Source organism: Fistularia commersonii, chromosome 1, assembly GCF_037954325.1.
Source record: "Fistularia commersonii isolate RoL2024-O1a breed Wild chromosome 1, RoL_Fcom_v1.0, whole genome shotgun sequence".
NCBI lineage: Eukaryota > Metazoa > Chordata > Actinopteri > Syngnathiformes > Fistulariidae > Fistularia > Fistularia commersonii.
The window spans coordinates 28,362,515-28,374,624 of NC_141284.1; the positions used below are offsets into that span (position 1 = coordinate 28,362,515).

General features: G+C 43.5%; 1 protein-coding gene and 1 non-coding gene across 2 annotated transcripts; both read right to left on the reverse strand.

The window, feature by feature from the left end:
* Window positions 1–12: 12 nt before the first annotated feature.
* Window positions 13–84, reverse strand: trnae-uuc (transfer RNA glutamic acid (anticodon UUC)). Its single transcript has one exon. It is a non-coding gene; the product is annotated as a tRNA-Glu (tRNA).
* Window positions 85–3,802: 3,718 nt separating this feature from the next.
* On the reverse strand, window positions 3,803–10,772 carry ttc9 (tetratricopeptide repeat domain 9). Its single transcript, XM_086158634.1, has 3 exons — window positions 10,076–10,772; window positions 6,446–6,628; window positions 3,803–4,723 (listed from the first exon to the last, which is right to left on the reverse strand). The coding sequence occupies exons 1-3, from the start codon at window positions 10,578–10,580 to the stop codon at window positions 4,641–4,643; spliced, it is 771 nt and encodes a 256-aa protein (XP_086014760.1). The 5' UTR covers window positions 10,581–10,772; the 3' UTR covers window positions 3,803–4,640.
* Window positions 10,773–12,110: the final 1,338 nt, after the last annotated feature.

Here is a 12,110-nt window from a genome sequence, read left to right on the forward strand (position 1 = left end):
CTGGTGAAGGCGTTCCCTGACCGGGAATCGAACCCGGGCCGCAGCGGTGAAAGCGCCGAATCCTGACCACTAGACCACCAGGGAACGATTTCTGAAGAAAGTTTTTGTTTATCGACACACACAGATATGAACGCAGATATCCACAACTGTTTCCATGCATGCATACATGTTATTTCATTAAATCCTGGGCTCTTGTGGGTCGGCCACGCCCAAGCAATCGCCCAAGCAATCGCCCAAGCAATCGCCCAAGCAATCGCCGGTCACAGCCCAGGTCCGGATCTCCAGCCAATCAGGACTCCTTTTTGAAAAGCCCACACCTGTCCTGAGTTTCCCTGATTCATCTCACCTGTTTGGGTCGCTTTAAAAGAGCCCCTTTGAGAAGGTGTGAGTTGGTGATGTCGATCATAGGATTCTTTGACGGTCCCAGTGTTTTGGATGTTGTTTAGAGTCTCAGGCTTCTGTTTGACGTTCAATCCACAAGGTGCTGTCTTTGTTGACTTGCGGGTTCAGATTAAGATTGACATTCTCGAGGGTTTGTAACAGAAGATCAGGGACTTGGCCTCCAACCTATTGCTGAACTTGTGACTGAGCCTTGCAGTGCATGTCTGCAGTCGTCCCACGACGATCCCAGTAAGCCACCCTTTGTCTTTCACCCTCTGCTTGCAATGGATTTTTACCGCGGTGTTCACCGATTTGAGACGCGGCACTCAAAGTTCCTGACTGAACGACCAAGTCCTCCAGACCGAACCGTTCACAGCTTGATTGCTATCAAGGATGGAGGAGTTGCTGGCCTGGGCAAGAATGAAAGCCATAAAAGAGCTGGGTGAGATCCTCAACCATCGCTACAGGAGGTCGAGCCCATCAGCTGCAGGGGGCAACACAAACCCCCAGTCACTGCCCCAATGCCAGGAGACCTTCTGGAGTTAAAGGGATGAAACGTGGATGAAGGGGGATCTCTGGCTAATGACCCAAGGCCACTGGAGGAGACGTGACAGGCAGAGATACCAACTACCAGGCCACCAAGTCCCTTTGCAGTGAAAAGGCTGACAAGACTCGACCTGGATGAAGGAGAACCTCCACAGGCCCAATTTGGGACGACCACTGTTTGACATTTGTGGTAGTTGGACAAGACTCCCAGAAAGAAGGGCCTGCATTTCAACTTGCAAAATAGGGTCACACTAAACAGCCTACATGTACTTTCCTTGGACAAGGGACCGAGTGGAGAGCCTTCAGAAAGTGCAATGAGAAGTCCGACACACTTCATGGCTGTTCTGGAAATCAAACCCACTAGGAAAAGGGAAGAAACCTCCCAGTTCGTACATGGATGAAATAAGCAGGTTTATCGAAACCGCACAGGTTGGTCAACATGACACCCGCAGAGAGACAAATGGGATCCTTCAAAGCAAACTGAGTAGGTCCAAATTAAATACTCCCATGGAACAGGACTGACAAGAAGTGGGTAACAAGCTAAACCCCATGGATATTGGCATCCTTTCTAAGAGCCTGAACTTTGCAGTCACACCTGCCGGATCCCAACGGTAGACCTTTGCACAGCAATGGCGATACGCAACACCCACCTTTCCAATACAGAAGCTGAGCAAGTCTGCCTCAAGCTCCACTCTAGTGCCAAAACCACCCCTGTCCAATCAAACACCCGAGGAGAAAAATGCACTTTTCCCCCACTCCAGAAGAACGAAAACCTCCCAGCCGACAAAAGTAAATGCAGTCGTACTGGATAGCATAGATGGACCGTTGCCTCAGGGATGCTACCTATTAAACAGGAGTTACAAGAAGTGGTCAGCTGGCTACGGCATCTCAAAAGATACCACCATAGACAGAAACCATTAGCTCACGCATAGTTTTTAACCTATGCAGGAAACTGAAAGCAAGGCCCTCGCTTCCTTCAGGGGAGCGTCTCCAAGCCACCGGTTCAGGTATGCGGACGATATCGATCGGGAATAAGAGGTGGACGCACTTACTAATCACCAACTTGATTGACACCACATTCATCACAAGGGATGACGGACGACCGCAAATGACTAGCTTCCTTTCTTGGACTGTTGCAATATTTGACAGGGACCTGGACATAAAGATTTGCCAAAAGCCAAAGCATACAATCAACATTCGCTCTGACTCCTCACCCCCTTGAACACGGATTTGGGGTTATCAGAACTTTACACCACGTCAGGACTCTGCATTCCATCTACAGCTGAAGGATAAGGGCTGTTCCTTTTCAAGACTCAAGGTTTGCATCCTGGCTACAAGGAATGTTGTGCACTTTTCTACTCTAGCATAACATCGGGCACCGTTTGTGGTGCAGTGGACGAGGCTAGGTAAAAAGGAAAAATTGTAGTGTAGCTGTTATGAAATATTGCACAGTTTTTGTTTTTTTTTAGGTTAAAGATAGGTTTTTCTGGTTGGTTTAATGTGAACATACAGTTCCTATCATCAGTATTCAACCCCTTGGATGTTTTTGTGCTTTCATAAATCAGTCAGTAGAATTTGGCTTTTAACACAAAATTTATGGGGAAAAAAAACTAATGTCAAAGTGACTAATTGACAAAGTAATGTCAATGAAATATGATTTTTTTTTTTTTGTGGATGCACCTTTGGGTGCAATCACAGCAGTGAGTCTGTGTGGATAAATATCTAAGTCTTGTTCATCTGCCCACAGCAATTTTGCTCCATTCTTCCTTGCAGAACCGCTCAAGCTCTGTCAGGTTGCTTGGGTATCGGGCATGAACAAGTCCAGCCACAAATCCTCTACAGGATTGAGGTCTGGGTTTGACTGGGTTCGGATCATTGTCTTGCTGGAAAATAAATCTTCTCCCAAGCTGTACTTCTCTTATAGACTGAATAAGATTTCAGTATATTTTGCAGCATTCATTCTGCCGTCTCTTTCCAACCCCTTCCAGGTCCGGCTGCTGAGCAACTTCCCCACGGTACGATGCCGCCACCACCATGCCGAACAGCAGGGATGGTGTTTTTGGTTTCCGTCAAACATGACGTCTTGTCTGATGGCCAAAAAGCTCAATTTTTGGTCTCATCGGACCAAAGAATCTTCTTCCGCGTACTTTTTGGCAAACTTTGCTTTATGCAGTCTCACCCATCTCAGCAGCTGACGCTTGTAACTCCTTCAGGGCAGTCGGAGGGGTGAGGCGAGATCCTGGACCTGCTTCTAGAGTTCCATCAATCCCAGCTCGGCCAGCAGGGTCGATCACCTTCCAGGGCCATTCCTTAGGAATCGGGGGCAGTAGAGAGCTCAGCCTTTGCCTCATAGGAGTCCATTAACTGGCCACATCCACTCACCTGGTCATCCCTGTGTTCAGCTGATCAGGACTCCGTGCGGTTTCCTTTAAAATTCCACCAGGCATGAGTAGTCTGGTCTGGTTTGAGAAGAGTCCTTTGTTTCCCAAGTTCTGTCCGCTCTTGTGATTCCTGAGGCTTCCGGTGTTTTCGAGCTACGCTCAGTCGTTTAGTTTGTTGTACGATGTTCAAGGGGCTGTTTTTTTTTTGTTGAATCGCCATTAAACATTAAGAACGGAGCTGTTCTGAGTGACTGCAGGTCCATAACAAAAGTGTTTTATTCTCAAATGTCAAGTTTTGACAAAAAAAATCCAAAAATCAGGTTTAAGAATTTGTCCATCTTAAAGTCCGCTGAAAATGACCTGGAGAAGGGTGCGCCATGGATGTTCTACTTTACCCGCAATGCACACATTTAGCAGGAATAAACTGGAAGCAGCTTCAAGAAAAGGACAATCAGAACGTTGGGGAGCAAATAATTTAAAAACCCATGTTTCCGTTAGCTTTGTATCACGTGTTTTATTTACATATGTGCTCTCATTAGCATTTCGCCACAGTCATTTTGTCTCGCGAAATGAAAACCACTAAATTTTATTACAAACCACGACAAAACAAAAACCACTTCCCACGATACACGTCTATCACACTCGTACTTGCACGGTAAACTTGGACACACAGTATTTGTCGATACTTTAAATGCTGTGAGTGAAGTGCTTTGTTTCTTTTTGGCCTTAAGTCATCAAGATGGAAATATCACGTGATTTCTATAAAGTTGCCTATTTACACGGTGATATGTCTAACTGTTAAATCAAACTGGAGTTAGCAGCCGTCTGCGCGCCACGTCCTCGCCGTCCGTGTCATTGAGCACCGTTTGTTCGGAGTCTAGCAAGATCACAGAAAAAGAAAAGTCTGGATCTGTGCGTTTAAACTCCGAGTGTGGGCTGTTGTGGCTTGTTTGGTCCGCGCCGTCGAAGGCGGGCGATCGTTTCCCGTCTATCACAGGTGTCGGCCCGTATTTTGCAGCGTTTGTACTGGCAGTGCTTCACTTTCATTGTTTTTTAAAAAAGAAAATGGGGTTTGAACTAGATAAACTTAGTGATCTGGTGAAACTCGGCTGGTATGTTTTTTTTTTTTCTTCCTGTTTTTAAATATTTCGAGCACACTGGTTAAATTTCAATCACATAACTCGCAGCCTGGATGCTGTGCAAGGCAAAAGCAAACGAACATCAATTCACACCGAGGGCCCCTGACTGGCGGTGCTTGAGTTCCCCGGTGGCGCGATTTGTTGAACGGAAAAAGTTACCACGGGTTCAAAAGGTCATCTGACTGGCGGACGCTTATGTCGCATCTTTCTTTTCCCTTTGCGCGTTTCGGCGAATCTTCATCTCGGTCAGCTGGATGTAGCGGATGACATTGGTGTCTGGAAAACAAAGACAGGAAATTAGACCGATTTATTTTGCGCTGGGACAGGAAAGTCCGTGCAACTTCCATTTCGACTGAGAGGAGTGTTTGGAGGAGAAAGTGTAAACATTTGTTTCAAAACTATGTGTTTTTTTTTCGGCTGCTCCCTTAAGGGGTTGCAACAGTGAATAATCGTTCTCTATCTAATCCTATTCTCTGTCGTGTGTGTGTACATTGTTTTTAAAGTGTTCACGGCGTTATGTTAATTGGAGTTGATCGGTAATTTCCTTGAAATGCAGCAATTCATACGCACTCATAGCCTAGCAACGAGTGTTGTTTAGCCTGGGAACGGAGCGCCGTAAAAGGAAAGAAGAAAAAAAAGGAATTTAAGTTACAATTACATGAAGAGGAATGATAAAATCGTGGGGTTTGTCAGATCTAAAGCAAGAGATGAGTTTAGCTTAGCGAATGCGTTCATGTTCAAGTTAAGCGGTAGCGTGTCTGTTTTGTTCTAGCTAGCGGCCCTTAAGCTAGCTAACCTTTAGCGGACAACCGAGGAAGAGGAGGAAGAGAAACATGGCTTCCTCCAGGTAAGACGATAAAAAGAGCTGCTTTGTTGGCTTCGGTTGACATTTGGGTCACAACAATTAGCCTTGGTATTTAATGGGGAGGTGCTGTGTTAGCGTAGCGCCCAGGACGGGGGCTACGGCTACTTGAAGTACTCGGCAATATTTGTCTATCTGCTGGAACCGTGGGGTGTTATTATTCTTTTTTAATTGCAACAAAATAAAAAAAAGACTACGCATTCTGGAACTAATGTAACAAACAGTTAATATAAATTACAACAAGGTGGAGAGGAAAAAATTCCAGCTGTTTTTTAAATCTGAAACTTCAGATTAATATATGTGACTGTCAGATATAAAATCCTCATTATATAATTGTCCTAACATATGGGAACGTGTGTGTGTGTGTGTGTGTGTGTCACTGGGTGAGATGCAAGATTAAACCTAGATATGTCACCTGTCGATCACAGGACACGTATAAAAACATCCGACGTTCACCCTGTCATTCACACCTACGCACAGTTTACAATCTTCAACAAATATGCAACATGTGTTTGCACAAACGCGAGGAACCTGGAAAGAACCCGTGCAGACGCGGGGAGAACATGAGGACTAAACGTTCCTTGTTAATAGGACGGTGCCAAAATGATGCGTCGGAGGTTTTCTTTAAATTGGCAAGATTGATATTGTAGAGAAACTACCCAGAGCCTGAAAAGAAGCCAAGAGTTGAGGTAAAATCAGAGGGAAAAATCAGCCAAAAATGAAAAGATCTTCCAATAAACCAGCAGACCTCACCATTAAACAACAACTCAGCTAAAACTGTGCAAGATATTATCACCGGGAAGTTGCAGAATAAATCAAAAATTGCTTGCATAGCTTAAAAGCTACAATATGACTTCAGTTTTCATTAAAAATATGCTCTTGCCCAAGACAGCAGGGATAGACTTCAGCATGGATCCACACAAGAACAAATCATCAGAGGGATTCATTGAAAATACTAGAAAAAAAAAAAAACGCCATCCCAAAAAAATTTGTAATCTCTCTTATTTTGTGCACTTAAAACGTAAAAGAACATTCGGCCGATTTTTGCAATCCTTAAAAATAAGCTCATGCGTATAATTTACAGGCTCCTCCACGTGGAAACCTCTTGCAGCGTGGCTCCGAGCGCCGGCCCTGACCTGAGGGTTCCTGCTTGTGCGACTCCTTCAGGTAGTGCAGCGCCTTCTGGAAATCCCCCAGGTGGTAGTAAGCCACGCCGGATCGATACAGAGCCTTGAAGTTCTTTCCCTCCTTGTGCAGTACTTTCAGGCAGTATTCCTTCACCCGCTCGTAGTTCACCAGCTCCATTTGCAGCAGGCAAGCTGTGCGGAGAGAAGAGGGAGGTGAACACACGCCGACTCGCACTACTTTTAAACATTTGTCCACGGAAAGTAGCGACCGAAGCCGACATGTTGTGAATTCTGTAAATCATATCGGCGGATGTGAATGACAACCTTTCATTTATTCGTCTTTAAATCAGGGGTTTCAAACTCATCATGGTTGCTCTCAAAGGGCCACATGTAACAGTATAAATGTAACCAATTATAATGTACAATAAAAGTAATTTATCCTGAATAACTGAATTTATTAGTCATTCAAATCCAAAATGAGAGATGAGATGAGTACAACTTTATTTATCGCGAAGGAAATTGTTGTGCCAGAGTTTCAAGTAAGAAACATAACAGTAATAGATAATAGTAGAAAGGAGGAAGAATAAGAAATACAATGAAATATGAATTGTCTTAACTAAATGTTGCATATGCATTTCCATCTTTCTTGAAACAGCCTTCCATCTGCATCGACTTTTCCTGAGCTTTTAGACTTCTTTTTTAGACTTTTTTCAGAATTTTTAATTCCTCTTCCTTCAGCTGCAGAGAATCTTCAAATCTTTGCACTTAAAACACTTTATAGCCTTGACTTTGACACTTTATAGTTTTATTTGTATTTCTTATTCTCCCCCCCCCCTTTTTTCATTTTATTTAACTGTTATACAATTTCCTACTATTATTTATTATTGTTATGTTTTACTTGAAACTCAGGCACAACAATTTCATCCAGGATAAATAAAGTTGTCCTTATTCTTATTTAGGGATCATTTTTCACTTGTTGAAAATCCTCTTGATGTGGATTCACCGCGATCACTTCACGGGAACATGATCGTCATGAATCGTGTGAACTGTAGTTTCTGGTCAATGCATGCATTTGAGTTATTCATTTTAAGATAATCAGACCTTTTAAGATGTTCTTGCGCGCCACGTTTGGCCCGCAGGCCTTGAGTTTGACACATGTGCTTTAAGTGAATATAATTTAAAAAACCCTGCTTGATGTCAAAAATGCACTGTCCAATCGTAATAATAAATTGAACTTAAACAAACAAAACCACAGATATTGACAATTTATAACTACATTCATGTAAAGTCATTAAGTTATATTGTTTGGTTTTTTTTTTCTAAATATCAAATGCAGCATTGTGATTTATAGGAATCAAAATGTTCAAATCATAATCCAAAAGTAGGTTAAAAGTTATATAAATTTTATATAAGATTATTATATAATATTAATATTAAAGATAAAGTTTATTAATTTGCTATCTGTCAAGAAAAGAAATTTGTTATAGACGTCCGTGGCTTCAACTCGAAGAAACCCACATTAGCTTCTCGGGGTGGAGGGAAGGATTTCTCATTTGAAGAAATGACAATATTTAAAAACAAAGTTTGTTAAAGTGTTTTGAATTAAAAATAGTGATTTTTTTTTATTTATTTAATTTTTTTATTTTGATAGGTGAGCACGTGCAGGTCTTCCTTCCGCAGTCCATATTTTAGGACCGGGATCTGAAGACTCCCACTTCACTCACACTCTGTGAAAAGTGTCGCTATTTATAATGGCGTCACTATTGTACCTCTCAGATGTTTGACTGCCATGAAACATGTGGCTAAAACCTCCAAAAAAAATGCCAATCATAATGAAACATGTGAAATGGGATATATGTCACCTTAAAGAATGAAAGAAAAAGAAAGGCTAGGTGGGTGTCGTTCTTCTTTAAAACTAGAGCAGCAACATAGTGACCTCATATTCCAAATAAAGTAACCCCCCCCAAAAAGAAACTAAACATGTGTTCAAATCAACAAGAAATAATATGAAACTGCCTCGCCTGTAAATTGGGACAAACTGTATGTGACCTTGTGAATGAGAGCAACAAAAACATCTTCAAATTAATAGAGATAAAATTCTGCATTCAACGGCCTTAATATTGATTAAATAGCATTCATGATGAAGATCTGGAATAGTTTGATCCATCTTAGTGAGACAAACACCATGGATACTAGATAGATGACTAGTGTGTGTGTGTGTGTGTGTAATGTGTATGTCTATATGTATTTGTGTGTGTGTGTGTGTGTGTGTGTGTGTGTACGTGTGCATATATATGTGTGTGTGTATGTCTATATGTATTTGTGTGTGTGTATGTGTGCATATATATGTGTGTTTGTGTATGTGTGAGTGCATGTGTATATGTGTGTGTATGTATATATGTGTGTGTACGTGTGCGTATGTACATATGTTTATGTATGCGTATTTACGTATGTGTGTATATGTCACTGCGTGTGTGTATATGTGTGTGTATTTATATATGTGTTTGTATGTATATATGTGTGAGTATGTACGTATGTATGTGTATACGTGTACCTGTATGTTTGAGTAGGTAGATGCATACGTGTACTTGTGTGTGTTCATGTGTGCGTGTACGTTATTTGTGTGTGTGTGTGTGTGTGTGTGTGTACATATGTTTATGTATGTGTATGCGTGTACATGTACCTGTATGTTTGTGGAGGTAGATAGGTAGATGCATACGTGTACTTGTGTGTGTTCATGTGTGCGTGTATGTTATTTGTGTGTGTGTGTGTGTGTGTGTGTGTGTGTGTGTACACATATGTTTATGTATGTGTATGCGTGTACATGTACCTGTATGTTTGTGGAGGTAGATAGGTAGATGCATACGTGTACTTGTGTGCGTGTGTACGTATGTTTATGTATGTGTATGCATATACATGTACCTGTGTGTTTGAGTTGGTAGATGCATATGTGTAAATAGGTGTGTTCATATAAGTGTATGTGTGCGTGTTCGTGTGTGAGTGAGCGTACTTATGTTTGTGTATGTGTGTACATGTACCTGTATCTTTGAGTAGGTAGATGCATATGTGTACTTGTGCGTGCGTGCGTGTGTGTATGTATACATGTACCTGTATGTCTGAGTAGGTAGATGCATACGTGTACTTGTGCGTGTTCATATATTTGTGTGTGTGTGTGTGTGTGCGTATATTTATGTATGTGTGTATGTGTGTACATGTACCTGTATGTTTGAGTAGGTAGATGCATATGTGTGTGTGTGTACATGTATTTGTATGTTTGAGTAGGTAGATGCATACATGTAAATGTGTGTGTTCATATATATATATGTGTGTGTGTGCATGTACCTGTATGTTTGAGTAGGTAGATGCATATATGTAAATGTGAGTGTTCATATATATATATGTGTGTGTGTGCATGTACCTGTATGTTTGAGTAGATAGATGCATATATGTAAATGTGTGTGTTCATATATATATATATATATATATATATATGTGTGTGTGTGTATGCGTGTGTGTGTGCATGTACCTGTATGTTTGAGTAGGTAGATGCATATATGCAAATGTGTGTGTTCATATATATATATATGTGTGTGTGTGTGTATGCGTGTGTGTGTGTGTGTGTGTGCGCGCGCTGCTCACCGGCCAGGCTGTTGTAACACTCCAGCTCTGCATTCTCCATGGCGCCCTTCTGCTCGTCCGTCAGCCGGCTGGACTTGCTGAGCGCGGGCAGGAGGGACGGCGGCGACTTGGCTCCGGCGTCCGGGTCTCCGAGCACCCTGCACAGCCCCTTGATCTCCAGCAGAGCGCGGTGGTACTTACCGATCGCCTCCCGGTACTTCTTATCCTTATAACACTGCGTGCCCTGGCTCTTGAAGTCCAACGCGCGTCTCACGACGTCTGCGGGCTCTGCGCCGTGCGACGGCTGCTTCAGCATGGATCCTCCGTGGTGCCGCAGCTGCTGCTGCTGGAGCTGCTGCTGGTATCTGGCATCCTTGGAGCGGCCGCCGCCGCCGCCGCCACCACCACCGCCGCCGCCGCCGGGAGGCTGCGCGTACTGCTGGAGCTTCGGCGAGCCGCCGCCGCCGCCGCCGTTTTCCGCGCCTTTGCCGTCGTGGGCCGCCTGGATCACGTTTGCTTTCGACATTACCTCACCCCACCTGTCCCGGTTCCTGCGCCTTCACTGCATCCCGTCGGGTTTGCGTGTTCTCCCGGACAGCAGTGTCGCAGCTACGTCCTCCCTCCTCCTGCGGCTGCCCTCCACACACACACACACACACACACACACACACACGCACACACATGCACACCCTCCCCCTACGACTCCGTGCGCGCTCCCGCAGGCGCGCCCCCCCCCTCCCTCCTCCCCTCCCCGCGATTGCTCGATAAATAGACAGAAATAGAGCCGATGGCTGGGGATAATTCATTACCAGGATTTAAAAAAAAAAAAAAAAAAAAAAAACGAGCCGGGGACGTGCACGCCAGGCTGTGGAAAATATACCGTGACAGAAAATCCCACGGGGGGAAGCGGGGGTGATATTAATAAGAGAAAAAAACAGGAACTGATATATAAACAACAACAAAAAAACAAGATAAACATGGAACAAAGTGTCTGTGGAGGTTCTCTTGTCATTCATGTTGAAATCTTGAATTTCTTCTCTTGAAGACGTTTCAGCTCCTCATCCCAGGAGATTCTTCACTTCTAATCACCTCTGGGGAGTTTCCCAATACAACCAGTTATAGTCAGTTATATTCAGTTATTTTCAGTTATTTTGGGCCTCACGGCAAAAAGAACCCTGGTTTGACTCCGACGCTTCTTCCGGCGTCTGCGTGGGTTTCCTCAGGTTCCTCCCAGGACAAGCTCCAGCATCTCCACGATGAGCAGATGGATGGATATTCACTTATATCACTGATATACGGCTCAATGCAAGTGAAGAAGCCTCTGGGATGAGAGCTGAAAATGTCTTAAGGTGAAGAAATTCAAGTCCACTTGCCACAACGAGAAGATCTGGACATCTAGAAGTTGGATTGGACAAAAACATGTACTGGATGTCGTGTGTTGGATCAATTATTTTTAAAAAGGGAAAGAAATCAGACATATCAGCTAAGTAGGAATCACGCTCATCTGTCCTGATATTCTCAAGAAGTCACATGAAAACCAAGTGATAGAACATCAGACATTGAAAGTGACGTAGAGAATTATGAATAATAACGATAATTTGCGGTTGAGGATGTGTATTTATGACACAATTATGACACTTCTTATTGATCCATTAGGTTTTGACAGAGGGACAGCACGTGTTTGATGTTTCGGAGATAAAGTCTGACCGAGATGGACGGGTGCAGAGGAGGTAGAAGGAGTATTTTGGGAGAAGAAGGAGGAGGAGGTCAACCTCCCGTAGGCATCCCGAGTTGTTCTCAAATGCCTGGTAAGCTTCTTGCATGGCAGCTCTGCCGCCATCGGTGCTTGTGTGTGTGCGTTTTCTAGTGTAAAGCGCTTTCTAACCGCAAGGTGTGTTTGAGTTCAGACCATTTAAGGATGGAGTGAAAGAGAACATGAAGATAGCAGGTGATAGAAGGAAGCAGATGGCGACCGCTGAAGGGTGCAGCCACCAGGAAGGGAAGAAGGAGAAGAAGAAGAAGAAGGTTTCATTCACCCTGTTCCTGTATCTCAGCC

What these genes read in the sequence shown, in the direction of transcription:
- ttc9 (XM_086158634.1), bottom strand. Translation starts at nt 10,580, where the DNA reads ATGTCGAAAGCAAACGTGATCCAGGCGGCCCACGACGGCAAAGGCGCG. An exon ending in GTGTTACAACAGCCTGGCCG is followed by an intron (nt 6,629 to 10,075) that starts GTGAGCAGCGCG and finishes CTCTCCGCACAG; the next exon opens with CTTGCCTGCTGCAAATGGAG. An exon ending in GCACAAGCAGGAACCCTCAG is followed by an intron (nt 4,724 to 6,445) that starts GTCAGGGCCGGC and finishes TTTGTTTTCCAG; the next exon opens with ACACCAATGTCATCCGCTAC.